This window comes from Phyllostomus hastatus, unplaced genomic scaffold, assembly GCF_019186645.2.
Source record: "Phyllostomus hastatus isolate PE091 unplaced genomic scaffold, TTU_PhHast_1.1 phas_contig_210, whole genome shotgun sequence".
Classification (NCBI taxonomy): Eukaryota; Metazoa; Chordata; class Mammalia; order Chiroptera; family Phyllostomidae; genus Phyllostomus; species Phyllostomus hastatus.
Window position 1 is genome coordinate 33,087,910 of NW_025333737.1, and position 18,904 is coordinate 33,106,813.

Sequence of the window (18,904 nt, forward strand, 5' to 3'; positions counted from 1 at the left end):
TCCAGCAAACAGAGTCTGAATCTCCAGCCCCGACACAGCCTTGATCTGACACCTGGAACTGGAGTCGGGCACAGGCCAGGCCGATCCAGCCTGGAGATCTCGGGCCTAGTCGCAGCCAGTGCCTCCCGCACCCCACCCCGGGCCCCAGGTCTCCACCTCAGGGAGGGCTTAGGGCAAAGGGGACACATTCCCACTGGGCGTGGAGGGCAACTTCCCCCCCGAAACCTTGGATCTCGGTGCTTCCTTCCCTCCACCCTCACCACCTGTGCCGGATACACACTGAGGCTGCCACCCCTTCCGGCTTTCCTTTGAAATCTCAGTTCTCTTATTCTAAAACTGTTTTGCCTAGATCATCATTTCTCAGCATGCCGTCAGCCCTGGAGCCTCAGGAGCCCCTACCAGGTCAGCTCCCCTCCCACAGTGGCTCCGTCTGGGGGAAGATGGGGGTCTCCATGGCTGCCATTCCTGCCTCCTCCACCTTATCCTCCTCATCATCACCATCACTGTCGTGTATGCTCTGAGGGCCAAGACTAAACCCTCCTCACATGAGTGCATCCCCTGTCTTCCTTCCACCCTGCTCCAAGCAGGAGCAAGGCTGCTGGGCACCCGAGGGGGAGGGCCTCTGCTAAGAGACCTGGAGTGTTCTTGAACTGTTTCCCCTCCATCTTCCCCAGGGCCAGATCCCTTCCCGCCAAGTCAATGGTTGGGGCCACCCTGCTTCCCCACTCACTCAAAAAAGGGCCCCCCATTTGGGGGGCATCACCCACAGAGATACTGAGGAGCAGTCCTTGGAGCCTCCCACAGCCATAGTGTCCATCTGGGGCCTTAGCTGGGGGCCCAGCCTGCATCCAGGGTCAGTGGAGCAATGCTCAGGTATGGCCTTTGGAGAATGCAACTGGGGTGAGGGGTTGCCCCCAATCATGTTTTCCCAGCCTATTTCTTTGCATGAGCTGCTTTTTCAGACAACCAAACTATTCCTCGCCCTTCGACATTACCTCATTTTCTTCTCAGAGACTCGGGGGAAACACAGAAGGCAGTTGAAATAAAGTTACTCTAACGTTAGTGGGAACCTGGACAGCCTGATTGGTCTTTGTGAAAGGGGTTCATCAGCTCAGGGGAGCGCAGTGGGAGTGAGTCTCCAGACAGGGGACACCGATTTCATCCTTGGAGAGCAAGGGTGTGGCCTGGAGAGGTGCTGGGTGACAGGACCAAGCCCTTCCCTCTCCACCCAAGCATCCGGCTGCCCTCGGTGACCCCTGAGGCCTTCACCATGTGCACTCACATTCCCGTCTAGGTTGGTCACTTGACATGGACACCCCAAGTCACTCCACCCCACAACCACAGCACGTTTGAAATGCCCTTGGTCTACAATGCCCTTCCCGCTGTGTTCCTGGTTCCAGCTCAGCGTGGCTTCGCTGTCATCCACGTGTAACTCCTGTGAGTGGCCATGAAGTTCCAGAGTCAGAAAATAATGCAAATACAACCTAATCCAGTGATTAAAACACACTTTTACACCAAAAACCTTTTCTTCAAGCAAACTGTTACACGGAGACCCAAAATGTCAAGCAGAAAAAAGGGTTGAGTGGAGTCCTCTACTCAAGACTCCCATGACCAAGGCATCAGTCCCTCCAAGAGAGTCCGTCCCTGATGCCCTCGGAGCCCCGGGAAGCTCCCTGCAAAACTCCAGCCCCACAGCCTCGCTGACCAGTGGGGACACTGGGAGGGAGACAACGGGGCAATGGGCACAAAGCCAGCAAACTGGAGGTGCGTTAGAGTCTGGGGGTCCTTCCCTCCTCTCAGGAGGGGGCGCTGTGAGGGGCTGGGTCTGCCTTCCCAAAGGGCACGAGTCCCAGCCCCTACTGGGCTTTCTTCCAAATACCCCTGGCACTTCCACAGGGGAATTCCTTCCCAGCATTTCTTAGAGAATTCGATGGTTTCCCAAATCCCAAGTCTCAGGAAAATTCAGTTGAGAAACTGGGAAACTGGGGAACAGAGTTACAATTCTCCTGGAGGAACTGAAGTTTAACAGTCATCATAGAGATGGTACTTATTTAAAGTAACCCAATGACATCGAGAGCAAGAGCCGGAGAGATTTGAACATGGAGGTCAAAGTTAAGATCGGCATGTTGGGGGATCCGGGAGGGAGGACGCAGGAAAGAAGAGGTCACGGTCCATCCGACTGAAGCCTCTGCCATGGTCAGGGCCCCGTCTGCTGCTAAGTAAATGTTAGTGAGCTTGTATATACTGCCTGTTTTACATAAATCATATTGATGTTTCAAGAAATGTTTTGGAAGTAAAGTAAGTCTTTAAACTGGCAATTTCGACTTCCTGGGAGAGGTGAATCTGATGTTATTTCAACAATAACATTCACAGACACTGCCCAGAGTTTGAGTCATTGCTACAGGCTATAGCTCTTTACCAATGACCTAACAAAAGAAACACTAACTGAAAATATGTAAATGCCATGGAACACTGGGAGACGAAACCAGAAACATTCACTAATTTGAATATAAAATCTAAGCTAGTAGAAGCAATAATATTGTAACAGAAACCAAAGTCAGAACGAGCGCACATACATGCCCATCGTTAGAAAGCAAAGTGAGCTCAGCCGTGGCCCGAAGGCTCAGCGGGTGGGAGAGCCACCCCTCACGTCTGAAGGCTGCGTGTTCCATCCCCGACTGGGACACATATGTAGGCAATCAACTGAACACTTCAAGTTTGTCTCCCGACATCAATGTTTCCCTCTCTTTCTCTCAAATCAGTAAACATAGGATCAATTGAAGTTTCTAAAAATTGCAGTAAAATAATATATGCTCACTCTTGTCTACCATAAACAAAAAGTCAACTACATATTCCCTCCACAAGGAGGATTTGTTTGGGGAAAACTAAGCATCGCAACCTGGCACTTGCAGAGATGACATTCACACACAGAGAGCAAGAAGAAGCAGGGAGCTCTTTCACAAGGGGAAGAACAGTTCCCCAGAGAGCTCTCTGGTCCACCTGCTCTTCTCCCTGTAGCACTTCCACGACCCTCAGAGGATGGGAGAGCTCCTCCCACGGGGACCCTGACTCCTGTCCTGGCTGAGGCCTCTCTCTAGGATTTTGACACTTCTGCTATATCCATTGGGCAGCTGAGAAAAGCCCAAGTCATCATTGCCCTCGACTTCCTGTTGCATTCCCAGACTACTTCCATTAATAGAAATATCACATTGCCAACTGTATAGCCAAAGAGCATTCTGTGGAACTCTGCCCTGTGACTTCCTGATTTTCCTCCCCTTATAAACACAAGTGCAGGGCTGGGGTCCCAGGGAGTCAGGAGCAGAGAGCCTGGGGCACTCAGGCCAGCTCTGCCCGCACACCTGGAAGATGAAGGTCTCCGCAGCTGCCCTCCTCTTCCTCATCCTTGCTGCTGCCCTTGGACCCCCGGCCCATGGATACCCCGGTAGTGGATCCCCACCCCAGGATGCTGGTAAGTTCAGTGGGTCTTCGCCCTGGTGGCCAGTTCGGTGATGAACTGAAGTCCAGGGAGGAGACACAGAGGGCCATGGAGGTGAATTTGGCACTTGCTTAAAAGCAGCCGCAGGAGGGTGTGGACCTTTCCCTGGGGCCTTTGGTCCCTGGGAAAAGTGTGCACAGATGACTTGGGAAACAATTCCCTTCCCTTTTCATGGCCAGAATTACATGATACCTACTCTTACCTGATATGGGACCATTATGTGCTTGAGCAAAAGAGCTGTAGCAAATGGTTAACTTGGGAAAAGAAGCATATTTTCGTCCAGTGTTGAACCAGGGTACCCGATGCACTGCACAATCATCAGTTTGAAGAGGAGATGGGACACCCCGGGATAGTGACTCACCCAAGTCCCCCTAACCATTCCACTGACTTACTAACAAATGAGTATCTAACACTGCCTTGTACAATCTGCCCTTCCAAGCAGAAACTACTCTATTGTCTTATAGGTATTAATACACTGAGTCCTCCTAACAACCCTGTGGAATAGACTACCAGCAACTGCCATGGTTTTGAGCATTATTTTTTAAGATTTTATTTACTTACTTCTAGAGAAAGAGGAAGGAAAGGAGAAAGAAAGGGAGAGAAATATCAATGTGTGGTAGCCACTCGAGTGCCCAATACTGAGGACCTGGCCCACAACCCAGGAATGTGCCCTGACTGGGAATCCAACCCTCAGCCCTTCAGTTTGCAGGTCCATGCTCAATGCACTGAGCTACACCAGCCAGAGTGGTTTTGTATATAATTATTTGTCTCAATTTACACACGAGGAACTGAGGCACAGAGGCCTTAGATAACTTGCTGAGATCCCACAGCCGGGTAGCAGTGGACTTAGGGTATGATCTAGCTAGGAAGCTATAACTAAGAAAAAACAAGTCCATGTAAGACAGTATTTTGCCAGCCCCACACGCATCATAACAAGCACACTGGAGGGTAGCATGTGCCTCAGTAAACATAACTCATATGTAACTGCACTAGAAATGAGCCAACAGTTCAGTGCGTTTGCCTAACTAGCATAATGCAGGCCTGCAATCCCTTGCCCAGAACACGGGGGCTACGTGCACTTTGCAATGTGGAGTCTTTCGAGTTGGAAAGGGGGATACAAAATCACTGGAACTCTACTTCTGGATGCACCCCCAAAAGAAGTGGAAGCAGGTACCTGGGCAGTGCCTGCACACCCATGCTAACAGCTCCATCATTTCTATCACACCATGGGGGAAGGCACCCCAAGTATCCATCCACAAATGAATGGATTCAAAGTGGGGAATACTTTGTACTCACAGTAGAATATTATTCACCCAAAAAGGACAGAAACTGGGACACATGCTACCACACGGAGGAACAGTGAGCACAGGTCTGCACCCGACGTTATGATGAGTGAGATGAGCCAGTAACGAAGGGCGAACACTGTCTGATTCTGCTGACAGGAGGCACTGAAAGCAGCCGAGTCAGAGAGACAGAGAGTAGAATGGCAGTGGCTGGGGCCTGGGGGACGGCGGGGGGCGGTCACCGTCTAGTTGGGTCAGAGGTGCAATGTTACAAGACGCATGAAAGCCCCCGTGGACAGTCTGTGGTTAGAGCTGTACAATATGGGAATGTCCTTCATGCTCCCAAACTGTGCATTGGGAAACGGTTAACGTTTGATCACTCTGGTCTACAGTGCACAGCTTCTGTTCTTCCTCTGAGCCTGAAAGAATCCTGACTGTTCTTCTGGCTTTGCTGGCATTTCCCCCTTGTGCTATCTGATGGGCGAGCCGCTCACAGTCCCCCACAGAACTCTTTGCCATTCATTTCCCTGATAACTGCGGGGGGTGATGAGAGTGTGTGCACAGTTGTGAGTGCACAAAACACAGAGTTTATTCTTGTATTGTTATTTCTTAATTACTGCACTATTTTCCACACAAACCCCTGTACACCCACTTCTGCCCCACCCTGCATGTACTGAGTGGGTCTAGATCCCTGTAGAGCAGGGAGTCGGAGCTCCAGGACAGAAAATAAAGGTCAAAATTGTACATTTTATATTATGTATACTTTAACACATGTTCAAAAAATAAAAATATTTTTCTTTTTACTTTATTTTTTATTTTAATCATTGTTCAAGTACAGTTTTCTCCTTTTTACTCCCAATCCAGTCCCCCCCTCCCACCCTCCCCACTTCCCTCCCATTACCACCCTCCCCCTAGTTTATGACCATGTGTCTTTTAAGTTTGTTCCTGTGAACCCTTCCCACTGTCCCCTTAAATTCCCTCTTCTCTCCCCTGTGATCACTGTCAGCCTGTCCTCTATTTCAGTGTCTTTGGTTATATTTTGCTTGTTTCTTTGTTTTGTTGTTTAGGTTCCTGTTAAAGGTGAGATCATATGGTATTTGTCTTTGACTGACTGCCTTGTTTCGAGTAGCATAATGCTTTCCAGCTCCATCCACGCTGTTGCAAAGGGTAGGAGCTCCTTCTTTCTTTCTGCTGCATAGAATTCCATTGTGTAAATGGACCATAGTTTTTTGATCCATTCATTTACTGATGGGCATCTTGGTTGCTTCCAGCATCTAGCTATTGTAAATTGTGCTGCTATGAACATTGGGATGCATAGGTTCTTTTGGATTGGTGTTTTAGTGGTCTTAGGACAGAGTCCCAGCAGTGGAATTGCAGGGTCAAAAGGCAGATCCATTTTCAGTTTTCTGAGGAAGTTCCACACTGCTTTCCATAGTGGTTGTACCAGTCTGCAGTCCCACCAACAGTGCACTAGGGTCCCCTTTTCTCCACAACCTCTCCAACACTTGTTGTTTGTTGCTTTGTTTATGATGGCCATTCTGTCTGGTGTGAAGTGCTATCTCATTGTGGTTTTAATTTGCATCTCTCTGATAGCTACCGATATTGAACATCGTTTCATGTGTCTTTGGATTTTCTGTATGTCCTCCTTGGAGAAGTGTCTGTTCAAGTCCTTTGCCCACTTTTTAATTGGATTCCTTGTCTTCTTAGAGTGCAGTCATGTAAGTTCTTTATATGTTTTTTAGATTAAACCCTTGTCTGAGGTATCATTGGCAAATATGTTTTCCCATACAGTTGTTTCTCTTTTAATTTTGATACTGTTTTCTTTAGCTGTGCAGAAGCTTTTAATTTTGATGAGGTCCCATTTGTTTATTCTTTCCTTTATGTCCCTTGCTCTAGGGGACACGTCAGTAAAAAAGTTTCTTCGTGAAATATCTGAGATTTTCCCTACCTACGTTCTCCTCTAGGACTTTAATGGTGTCACGTTTTATATTTAAGTCTTTTACCCACCTTGAATTTATTTTTTGTATATGGTGTAAGTTGGTGCTCAAGTTTCATTTTTTTGCACGTGGCTGTCCAGTTCTCCCAACACCATTTGTTGAAGAGGCTATTTTTATTCCATTTAATGTTGCTGCCTCCTTTGTCAAATAAATAAAAATATGTTTAAGAGTTAACAAATAGCTGGACATTCCTAACAGTCCTGGCAGACTCTGGGAAGTATACTTGAATCAAACAGTAACGTTTCTGCAGCAAACACAACAAATCTTCATACTAATGGGACAAAGGCTATAAATAGCCTCACTTCACTCTAGCTGACACTGTGCCACCAAATCACTTAAAGAAACATCTTTCCATCTCCAGAGCCCAGGGGGTCCCAGAAATGTGCAGAAAGCATGTTGTGGACTATGTCACGTGGTGTGGCTGTGCGACTGATTTATTCAGGTGGATTTGCAGTTTGCTTTTGTATTTAAAGTCAATAGAAAAAAAAGGGAGTCAATAGAACATTTTCATGGCTCAAATATTTTCAGAAGTTCCCTGAAAAATCTCAGTGCACCAATGAGACAACTGGCCAGGAGGCAGGCCCAGAACCCGGACGGGCACCGCGTGTCCAGCAGCAATGCCGCCCCACCCGGGCGCTGGGCTGGGGTGACACAGGCAGAGATACCGACACAGCGCTGCCTCCCAGTGATTCCTCTTCCCTCCTGTCTCTTTCTCCCAATAGATTTGGGTATGCAGATACGTGACATGAATCAATCTGATTGGAGCCACCTGACTGTTTTAAGAGACTTTGGAGGTAAATGTTTCCGGGTGGCATGTATCTAAAAGCAGTTGGTGGGTACAGATGTGTTCAGTGGCTTCAGTCCTCCTCCTTTACAGGACATGGGGAAAGGGGGAGGGGACATCTCCAAGGGAGACCAGGGTGCACTGGGGGTCCCTCCCCATACCTGAGCTCTCTCCCACCTGGCTGTCCTGCAGTCTGCTGACCTTGGGGAGGTGGCGCTCTCTGATGCCTCCTGCAGCATCAGACCTTCCACTTCTGGGAGGAGTGGTCCTTGCCCTGCCTGGGTGCACACTCAGCCCTGGGCGGGGGAGCAAGGAGATGCCAGCAGGTGCTGCAGAGGAGGAAATCGCCCCTTTAGAGTTCTTCCCCTTCACACCCTCCCTCATACTTTGGAGACAAGGGGGAAAGGATGTAGTTTTCCTCAAAAAGAGACTCATTTCTTACATGGACCTTTCCCTAGCGATAGGCGTGCACCGTGCCACTGACTGCTGCCACTCCTACACCCCACGAAATATCCGATGTGGAAACATGGAGAGTTTTTACGAAACAAGCAGTGCATGCTCCCAGCCTGCTGTAATGTAAGTGCCAAGCTTATGAGCCATGTCTTGGGGTGGTGATGGGATGACAGAGGGAGGTGCAGAAAATTCTCCCCCTCCGGATGCGTGTGGCCTCGTTAGAATGCCACAGAGCATCAGACACGAGATGCCCCCAGGGAAGAGGGAGGCCAGGGACGGGAGGGGAGAGCAGGAGCAAGGCTGCCCCAGAAAGCTCCCCTGGGTCACTGAGGGGGTGTCAGAGGCAGGGTCTCCCAGAGGACACTCCCTGAGACCCTGCAGCAGAGAAAGGAGGAACAGTGGGGCTGAGTGGGGAACCCCAGGGGCCAGGAGGTTGGGGCTCCCCATCCTTATGTGCAGAACCCTCCTCACTGTATAATTGTTCTCTGCCTTGCTCCTCAGCTTCTTAACCAAGCGGGGGCAAAAAGTCTGTACCAACCCCTTCAATGAGAGAGTTAAGGATTGCAAGATGAAGCTGGCATCAAAAAACACACTGGGAAATGTGTCGGTTGATGAGAAGCTGCACTAGATGCCACACACCCGCCTCCACTCTCTCACCTTCTGGGAGTTTCCTGGGTTTCCTGGCCTGAATTCTTTTGTCAAAAGCAGCAATTATTGTACTCTTCTCTGCAAAAACTGTGCACCAGTAAAAAGTATCCAATTTAACTTCACTTAAACTTTAGGAGGAATAAGAAATGCAGAAATTGCGAAACTTTGGATTTGTGCTTTTTTTGAAAACGAGACATCATAGAATAGTTTTTTAAGAAGGTAAAAACATGACTCATTCAAGTACAGATGGAGTACGTGTCACAGATGCACTGAACCCACTAATGAGGGACCATGAAACTGCTTCCATGATTATCTGGGGATTAAAGATTTACACAGTTAGTTGGGAATGGCATTCTGCAACTTAGAGAAAAACTGAGTAATATCCAAGATTGCAATATAACTGTCACTTCTGGATTGTCTTTTCTACTGGGGAAAAAAACAAACACTTGCATCTGCTCCAGACAAAAATTGGTAAGTTCACAGGGAATCTCAGAAAGTCTGGGGCCTGATCCAGAGCAAACAGAACAGCAATCAGAAGTGCGTTTCCCAAGGGCGGGTAAATTGCTTCCCAGATAAGGCAAAGTTAAAGGAGTTCATCATCACCAAGCCCTCATTCTATGAACTGTGTAGGGACTTATCTAAGAAAAGACGGACATCAACACTATGAAAAATGACAACAATCTCACACCTATCAACAACTGAACCTAAAAAACAAAAACAAACTAAGCAAGTAACTAGAACAGGAAGAGAATCACAGAAATAAAGATCACATGGAGGGTTGTCAGTGGGGAGGCGGAGGGGGAGAATGGCCGGGAAGCTACAGGGAATAAGAAGCCTCAATGGCAGGTGCAAAACAGGGGAGGTTAAGAAAAGTATGGGAAATGGAGAAGCCAAAGGACTTACATGTAGGACCCACGGACCTAGACTAAGGGGGAGAGGGATGCTGATGGGAGGCAGATGCAGGACAGAGGGGGAGGAGGGGGAGAGCAAGTGGGAGAACGGTCACAGCACACTCATTAAAATGTACTGAAGAGAAAGTGCCTCTCCCCACAGGTGTAAGGAGTCCCGGGGTGGGCCTTCTAGCCAGTGCTCCAAAGCAATTGAAAGGCACCCAGTCACCCTGATGCCTTCTTTCCGGTGGAATGTTTTTTCTTAAGAGATATAACTTCCCAAAAAGATGTCTTCTTGAAAGTTAAAGAACATTAAGAAAAACATTTATAGTTGGAGTTTATATCCTATTAAAGCCTATATATTTAGTAAATATTGGTTACTGTTTCTCTCATAAATCCAGAAGAAAGCACCGGATTCCAAACAACAAAGCTTTTTTAATTAAAAAAAAAGTTTAAAACCTATCATACTTTTTTGGGTGTCTGCCCATAAGAAATCAATAGGGAAAACACTGATCGATAACCAATGAGTAAAGCTGGAAATTAACGCTGAGAGAGGAAACACAAATTCACAGTGTACCCCGTCCATCCTATTGAAACAGCCACTCTTGGACGGGTTGACTACAGCGGAGAAAAGTTTCTTTTACTGCGTCACTTGGGAGTGGAAGGATGGGCAGGAAGCCGGTGGGGATAAAGGCTTACACACAGGTGTGTACAACTGCAACAACCAATCCAGGTGATTCTGACGCAGGTGGCCCCAGGGCCTCACCTGGACACACCCCTTTAGCAGGTCCGGGAACGCTGATTGGCCCGCTGGCTGGCACAGCTGCGAAGGGGAAGAGCACCTCAGTGTGCGTGGCCTTCCTGGCCGCCTTTCCCTTCCCGGCCTCAGTGGAGGTCCGCAACTCCTCCTTTGTGACTGCGGACTCTGAGCACAGGGGCCCTGGCTGTGGCAGGGGAAGAAGGAGGGGAGGAACTGATCCAGCCTTTCACTGAGATGATCAGAGAGTCCCATTTCCCTGGGTAGGGGGCGGGGCTTCCTGCCCCAGACCCGAGTTATCCAGGGCCCCGCCCAGTTCTCCCCCTGGGGCAACGGCCCCCCCACCCCCCCACCCCCGTCCGGAGGATCCCCACCCCAGATTTCCTTCTGGAAGGGGACAGCTGTGCTGTGGGGTCGTCCTGGGGCCACCCTGCTCCTCACGTCCTGAAGTGGGGGCTGGCTGGGTCGTAGCTTCTCCTCCCCACCCCCACCGACTCCGAGGGTTGTGCTACCCAGGATCCTGCGGGGATAAACGCCTTTTCAATCACCTTCTCCTTCCCCTGTGTGAGGATGTAAGGATTTTCCGCCTCCTGGGGTTTTGCCACCAAGCCCATGCGTGTCCTTTACACAGAACACAAATTTCTCACCTCATATCCAGCCAACACCATCTTTTCTGATCCCCTACTGCTACTATGAATGCATTTTTGTTTTCGTATTTATTCTGTCATCGGGTCGGGATTTGGGGAGAGGAAAAAGCAGACACAGACGCTCAGGGTTCTGGCCTCCATTGGGACTCAGCTTCGGTCTTCTCTGGGGCTCTCAGCGCTGTCTGTGTGCGTCCCGGGGAATGCAGGGTGTGGAGTCAGCGCCAGCCCACAGAGCCCTGGCTTACCCGACTGAGTGACGGCCACAGCAGCTTCTCGGCAGTGATTTGGTTTCAGAGCCTTGGCGACAATGGTCGAGAGTTGTTGCACTGAAATCGCACTGGACCTCAGGGGAATGGGTGCGTGTGGCCTCCCTGGGTCCTCGGCTGGCCAGGCGGTCGGCTGGGCAGAATGAAATGAGGGCACCGAGCACCTCAGCTCTGCGTGGTAGAGCCAGGCATTTGCTGGTCAAGGATTTGGGTTGTGACAGGGGCAGCTGAGCAGAAATAAAGGGTGGGGACCGGGACCCACCTTGCTGACCAAGCATCTGTCAATCAAGGTCTTGGAGGACATGAGGGCAGGTTGGGTCTGAGTTCACTGCCCAAGACTCAGGGACTCTGTTTCCCCACTTCCTCCAAAACAGCATGTTCTCTCTCTATTCCCCCTTTATGCCATCCTTCTGGCGGAAACGCCCCTCCTCTCAATTCTGAGCGAACCCAACCCGCCCTTCATAGGTCAATTCCAGTGCCCCCTGAACCCTTCCCTCACGGCCCAGCCAGAGCACCCGCCTCCCTTCCTCTGGGACCCTGAACTGGACATTCACTGACCCTCGGGGAATTACTGAGCATCTACTCTATGTCACACTTTGTGGGCGTCAGAAAAACCGGCAGAGCCACACACACTGGGTTCCTGCCCTACAAGAATATTTTGGTGTATAGAGAAGAATGAAAATAAGATACGACATCTCATGTAACAGTCATCTCTAATTCATTACTGAATCTCCAATGTGCAACACTGGGTCACAGTGACGAGGTCTGGCCCTGACGTGGATACCTCGTGGGCTGGACTTCACTCAAATGTTGAAGCTTGTGTTGAGGGCAACCAGCCTGGGGCTCAGGCCTCCCCGGGCCCCACACAGGCTGCCCAAGGGCTGAAGAGGCCAATATACCCAAACACACCAGCCAGGAGGCTGTACTGCAGGCAAACCTCAGAGACATTGCAGGTCACTTCCAGACACCGAGAAGGTGGTGGGAAGTCCTGCCTTCAGTTTTTTAAAAAGCACAACAGCTGTGAGGTGCCATAGAACAAGACATACCTGTATGTAGATCAGGGCTTTTGCACCTTGAGCATAAGGATCACCTGGACAGCCCTGGCTGGTGTGGCTCAGTGGACTGAGCACTGACCTGCGAACCAAAGGGTCAGGGGATCAATTCCCAGTCAGAGCACATGCCTGGGTTGCAAGCCAGGTCCCCAGTAGGGGCACAAGAGAGACAACCACACACTGATGTTTCTCTCGCTCTCTTCCTCTATCCCTTCCCCTCTCTAAACATAAAACAAACAACATCTTTAAATTAAAAAAAAAAAAAAAGAATCACCTGGACAGCTTGTCAACCTAGACTGCGGGATCCCAGCCCCAGAACTCTGACTCAGGAAGACCTAGTGCGGACGAAGGACCAGCTTCCCTGACCAGGCCCTGGTGGTGCCGACACCAACCAGTGCCCAAGCACTTGCTTGGGAACTCTCACTCGTGGCTTTGCAACTTCGGTGTTGCTTGCAACTCTTACAAAAAGCACCTATTTTTTCACAACCAAAACAGAAATGCAAATAATTTTTTAAAGATCATATTTCTTTATTTTTAGAGAGAAGGGAAGGGAGGGAGAAAGTGAGAGAAAGAGACACATCAGTGTGTGGTTGCCTCTCACCCACCCACCACTGGGGACTTGGCCTGCAACCCGGGCATGTGCGCTGACTGGGAAGTGAACCAGCCACCCCTTGGTCCCCAGGCTAGCACTCAATCCACTGAACCCCACACCAGCCAGGGCCTAAAATACCGTTCTCAAAGCAATGAGACCCCAGGCCTTGGTTACTCAAAACCATTGTCCACAAACAAGAACTAGGCCCATTAGGGAATTGGCTCATTCCAGAGCAGGGGCAAAGTATAAGTCCTTTTGTACCAAAAAGGAAGAAAATAAAGGTAAATAATAAACCATTAAATGGTCTACATAGAGGAGAAACATCACCACAAATAAAAGCTCCTCCTTAAATATTCTCAATATTCTCAACACAGAATTCTTTACCCACAAAGAGTATCGATGCAGTGTGCAGCAAGAGTAATGAGCCTGTGAGGTGCACACGTGTAGACTAGCTCTGTTCATGCATGCACCCTTCTTCTGGAACTCGCATTTGTAAATGGCCTGCTGTGCACGAGGGTCTCCGAGCACGGGCAAGGACGAACCACAGATGCCCCTGCCTGGAGGGCTCCAGGCAGGAAGACAACAGCAGGCACAACGGGCCCAGTGCCCTGGAAGGAAGAGCGAGGTGGAGGCCACGGGGCTGTCAGTCTGCAGATATGGCTCCATCCTGTCCCCAAGCCATTCTGAGAATGTGAGGGAGTCAACGGCCCCTCCTGAGACCCTGTCATCCCCAGTAAGTGGCAAACACGTAGCGAGCAGGTGGCACCGGCACAGAAACACCCGTCACTCACAGGCCTCCTTCTGGGCTACAAGGACGTGGGCTCCCAGCAGCTTCCAACCCGGAGCTCCAGTCCTCCGCCAATCCTGAGGCCGGTGGCCGGCCCTGAACTGGGCATGTGGTCATTTCAGGTCCCCACCCAGCTGTCTGTAGTCAAAGTGGGAAACCAAGAGAAGGTCCCAGAGGGACCCACACCTGAGCTCAGGAGAACCCCAGCCTGCCAGGGCGTTTTTCAGAGACAGCGGAGTTGGGGCTCCATGTTTCTCCAAGCAGTGTGGGGCTTAAGAACACAGACTTGGGGGCCAGACTGCCCAGGTTTGATCCCCAATTCTGCTTAACAACTGTAACACCTTGGGCAAGTTCTTTATGCTGTGTGGGCCTCAGTTTCCTCAACTGCAGATGCAAAGATTGAATGGGCTAATACACCTGGAGCATTTGGGACAGCGGCTAGTATGTCTAGCTTTGTTAGAGAACATTCGTGAAATAAACGACCTACTGAGTGCCACAACACCTTCTCAGCCACAGTGTGGTGAGGGTGTGGGGGTGAGACTGGGAGCTGAAGGCTCTGCTTAAGGGTTCAGGGGAGGATTTCCTAGAGCTGATGTGGGGGCTTCCAGACCTCATGCTGTCACCCCAAACCCCCTCTGATCTCTGGGTGAACAGAGTCTGAATCTCCAGCCCCAACACAGCCTTGATCTGACACCTGGAACTGGAGTCGGGCACAGGCCAGGCCGATCCAGCCTGGAGATCTCGGGCTAAGTCGCAGCCAGTGCCTCTCGCACCCCACCCCGGGCCCGAGGTCTCCACCTCAGGGAGGGCTTAGGGCAAAGGGGACACATTCCCACTGGGCGTGGAGGGCAACTTCCCCCCGCCCCGGCCCCCGAAACCTTGGATCTCGGTGCTTCCTTCCCTCCACCCTCACCGCCTGTGCCGGATACAAACTGAGGCTGCCACCCCTTCCGGCTTTCCTTTGAAACCTCAGTTCTCTTATTTCAAAAACTGTTTTGCCTAGATCATCATTTCTCAGCATGCCGTCAGCCCTGGAGCCTCGGGAGCCCCTTCCAGGCCAGCTCCCCTCCCACAGTGGCTCCGTCTGGGGGAAGATGGGGGTCTCCATGGCGGCCATTCCTGCCTCTGCTTCCTCCTCCTCCTCCTCATCTCCATCATCATGCCATCACCCCAGGGGCCAAGACTAAACCCTCCTCACATGAGTGCATCCCCTGTCTTCCTTCCAACCTGCTCCCTGCAGGGGAAACAAGCAGGAGCAAGGCTGCTGGACACCCGAGGGGGAGGGCCTCTGCTAAGAGACCTGGAGTTTTCTTGAACTGGCTCCCTCTCATCTTCCCCAGGACCAGACCCCTTACTGTCAAGTCAATGGAATGAGGCCAGCCTGCTTCCCTCAAAAAGGGCCCCCCTCATTTGGGGCATCACCCCCAGAAGTACTGAGGAGCAGTGCTTTGAACCCCCCACAGCCATAGTGTCCATCTGGGGCCTGAGTTGGGGGCCCAGCCTGAGTCCAGGGCCAGTGGGGCAATGCTCAGGTATGGCCTTGGAGAATGGCACTGGGGTGAGGGGTCGCCCCCAATCACCTTTTTCCAGCCTATTTCTTTGCATGAGCTGCTTTTTCAGACAACCAAACGGTTCCTCGCCCTTCAACATTACTTCGTTTTCTTTTCAGAGACTCGGGGGAAACACAGAAGGCTGTTGAAATAAAGTTACTCTAATGTTAGTGGGAACCTGGAAGGCCTGACTGGTCTCTGTGAAAGGGGTTCATCATCTCAGGAGAGCACAGTGGGAGTGGGTAGACAGCAAGGGTGTGGCCTGGAGAGGTACTGGGTGTCAGGACCAGGCCCTTCCCTCTCCACCCAAGCATCTGGCTGCCCTCGGTGACCTCTGAGGCCATCACGATGTGCACTCATGTTCCTGTCTGGGTTAGTCACATGACATGGACACCCCAAGTCACTCCACCCCACAAGCACAGCACATTTGAAATGCCCTTGGTCTGCAATGCCCGTCCTGCTGTGTCCATGGATCCAGCTCAGCGTGGCTTTGCTGTCCCCCAAGTGTAACTCCTTTGAGGGGCCATGAAGTTCCAGCATCAGGAAATAATAAAAATATTGCCTAATCCAGTGATTAAAATAAAACACACTTTAGACCATGAAACCTTTTCCTCAAGCAAACTGTTACACGGAGACCCAAAATGTCAAGCAGAAAAAAGGGTTGAGTGGGGTCCTCTACTCAAGACTCCACTGGCCAAGGTATTGGTCCCTCCAAGAGAGTCCCTGATGCCCCCAGAGCCCCGGGAAGCTCCCTGCAAAACTCCAGTCCCGCAGCCTCACTGACCAGTGCGGACACTGGGAGGGAGACAACGGGGCAATGGGCACAAAGCCAGCAAATTGGAGGTGCGTTAGAGTCTGGGCGTCCTTCCCTCCTCTCAGGAGGGGGCGCTGTGAGGGGCTGGGTCTGCCTTCCCAAAGGGCACGAGTCCCAGCCCCTACTGGGATTTCTTCCAAATACCCCTGGCACTTCCACAGGGGAATTCCTTCCCAGCATTTCTTAGAGAATTCGATGGTTTCCCAAATCCCAAGTCTCAGGAAAATTCAGTTGAGAAACTGGGAAACTGGGGAACAGAGTTACAATTCTCCTGGAGGAATTGAAGTTTAACAGTCATCATAGAGATGATACTTATTTAAAGTAATCCAATGACATCGAGAGCAAGAGCCGGAGAGATTTGAACATGGAGGTCAAAGTTAAGATTGGCATGTTGGGGGATCCGGGAGGGAGGACGCAGGAAAGAAGTCACAGTCCATGGGACTGAAGTCTCTGCCATGGTCAGGGCCCCATCTGCTGCTTAGTAAATGTTCGTGAGTTTGTATATACTGCCTGTTTTGTACAAATCATATTTATGTGTCAATAAATATGTTTTGGCTTCCGGCCAAGGCGGAGGCATAGGTAGACACACTGTGCCTCCTCGCACAACCAAGATAGGGAGAACAACAATTTAGAAACAGATGCCAACCAGAACTGACAGAAAATTGAACTGCATGGAAGTCGGACAACCAAGCAGTTAAAATAGACACGTTCATCCAGAGTTGGGCAGCAGATCGCTGGGCGAGGCAGGGAGAGCAGAGAGTGTTGGGCCCGGGCACATAAGGCATCCAGGGTGCTCAATACCGCAGTGGGCGGACCCTGGGTGTACAAGCAGCCGCTGGCAGACCCCGGCCAAGACGTGGCAACCGGCAGACCCAGCAAGGCGGCAACTGTGAAGCAAGGCACTGCGTGCAGGATCCCAGCGCTGGGAAATAGAGCCTCGGGGCACTGATTGAAAACACCTGTTGGGGTTGAAGCACAGGGAGAGACTCCCAGCCTTACTGGAGAGGTCGTTGGAAAGAGTCACGGGGTGCACAAGCTCACCCACCCGGGAATTGGCACCAGAAGGGCCCAGATTGCTCGGGGGAAGCGGCGGAAGGGACTGAGGTCCCAGGGAGAGTGGAGCAAGCGCCATTGTTCCCTCTGGGGCTCTGCCCTTACATACAACCTCACAACCCAGTGCCATTGTTCCCTCTCGGACCCTGCCCCCACATACAACGTCACAACCCAGCAACTGAGGTGCCCCGATCTGGTGAACACCTAAGGCTACGCCCCTCAAACGTAACAGTCTCGACCAGACCAAAGGGAAAAAAAAGATGGCTCAAACAAATTGAAAACCCCACAGCCAATACTTTTAAGCGACCGAGAGATGGCCAACCTATCAGATGCACAGTTCAAAACACTGGTGATCAAGATGCTCATTTTGGTCACAAATTAGATGAAAAAATGAAGGCCACGGTAAGTGAAATGAAGAAAAATGCACAGGGAACCAATGATGATGGAATGAAAGCTGGGTCTCATGTCAAAGGAGTGGACCAGAAGGAAGAAAGAAACAATCACACAGAAAAGAATGAAGAAATAAGAATTCAAAAAAATGAGGAGAGGCTCTGGAATCTCCAAGAAGATCTTGAAATGATCCAACATCCGAATTCTAGGGGTACCAGAAGGAGAAGAGGAAAAACAACAAGTGGAAAACTTATTTGAACAAATAATAAAGGAGAACTTCCCCATTCTGGCAAAGGAAGTGGACTTCCAGGGATTCCAGGAAACTCAGAGAGTTCCAAAGAAGTTGGACCCAAGAAGGAACACACCCAGGCACATCATAATTACATTAGCCAAGGTAAAAATGAAGGAGAGAATCCTAGAAGCAGCAAGAGACAAGGAGACAGTAACCTACACAGGAGTTCCCAGCAGACTGTCAGCTAATTTCTCAAAAGAGACCTTACAGGCAAGAAGGGGCTGGAAAGGAGTATTCCAAGTCATGAAAGGCAAGGACCTACATCCCAGATTGCTCTATCCAGCAAAGCTTTCATTCAGAATGGAAGGGCAGATAAAGCGCTTCTCAGATAAGGTCAAGCTAAAGGAGTTCATCATCACCAAGCCCTTATTTTATGAAATGTTAAAGGGACTTATCTAAGAAAAAGAAGATAAAAAACATGTATAGTAAAATGACAGCAAACTCACAATTATTAACAACCACACTTTAAACAAAAAAAGAAAGAAACTAAGCAAACAACTAGAACAGGAACAGAACCACAGAAATGGAGATCACATGGAGGGTTAGCAACAGGGGAGTGGGAGAGAGAGAGAGGGGTGAAAGGTATGGAGAATAAGTAGCATAGATTGTAGGTAGAAAATAGACAGGGGGAGGGCAAGAATAGCATGGGAAATGCAGAAGCTAAAGAACTTATGACACATGAACTAAAGGGGGGGAATGTGGGTGGGAGAGGGTGTGCAGGGGGAAGGGGAGTGAAGGGGGAAATGGGACAACTGTAATGGCAGAATCAATAAAATATATTTTAAAAAAGAAATACATTTTGGAAGTAAAGTAAGTCTTTAAATTGGCAATTTCAACTTGCTGGGAGATGTGAATCTGATGTTATTTCAACAATAACGTTCACGGACACTGCCCAGAGTTTGAGTCATTGTTATAGGCTATAGCTCTTTACCATGACCTAACAGAGGAAACACTAACAGAAAATATAAATGCCATGGAACACTGGGAGATGAAACCAGAAATATTAGCTAATTTGAATATAAAATCTAAACTAGTAAAAGCAATAATATTGTAACAGAAACCAAAGTCACAACAAGGACACACACATGTCCGTCATTAAAAACCAAAGTGAGCTCAGGCATGGACTGAAGGCTCAGCTGGTGGGAGAGCCACC

General features: G+C 50.0%; 1 protein-coding gene across 1 annotated transcript; it reads left to right on the forward strand.

The window, feature by feature from the left end:
• Positions 1-3,259: 3,259 nt before the first annotated feature.
• LOC123816940 (C-C motif chemokine 15-like) lies at positions 3,260-9,330 on the forward strand. The gene is made up of 4 exons (XM_045836193.1): positions 3,260-3,469; positions 7,499-7,570; positions 8,019-8,136; positions 8,515-9,330. Exons 1-4 carry the CDS (start codon positions 3,367-3,369, stop codon positions 8,639-8,641), a joined length of 420 nt encoding a protein of 139 aa, XP_045692149.1. The 5' UTR covers positions 3,260-3,366; the 3' UTR covers positions 8,642-9,330.
• The last annotated feature ends 9,574 nt before the right edge of the window (positions 9,331-18,904 follow it).

Bases quoted from the DNA above. Each gene is read 5' to 3' on its own strand.
- LOC123816940 (XM_045836193.1), top strand. From the start codon at position 3,367: ATGAAGGTCTCCGCAGCTGCCCTCCTCTTCCTCATCCTTGCTGCTGCC. The intron at 3,470-7,498 runs GTAAGTTCAGTG...TTCTCCCAATAG, and splicing joins ATCCCCACCCCAGGATGCTG to ATTTGGGTATGCAGATACGT. The intron at 7,571-8,018 runs GTAAATGTTTCC...ACCTTTCCCTAG, and splicing joins TGTTTTAAGAGACTTTGGAG to CGATAGGCGTGCACCGTGCC.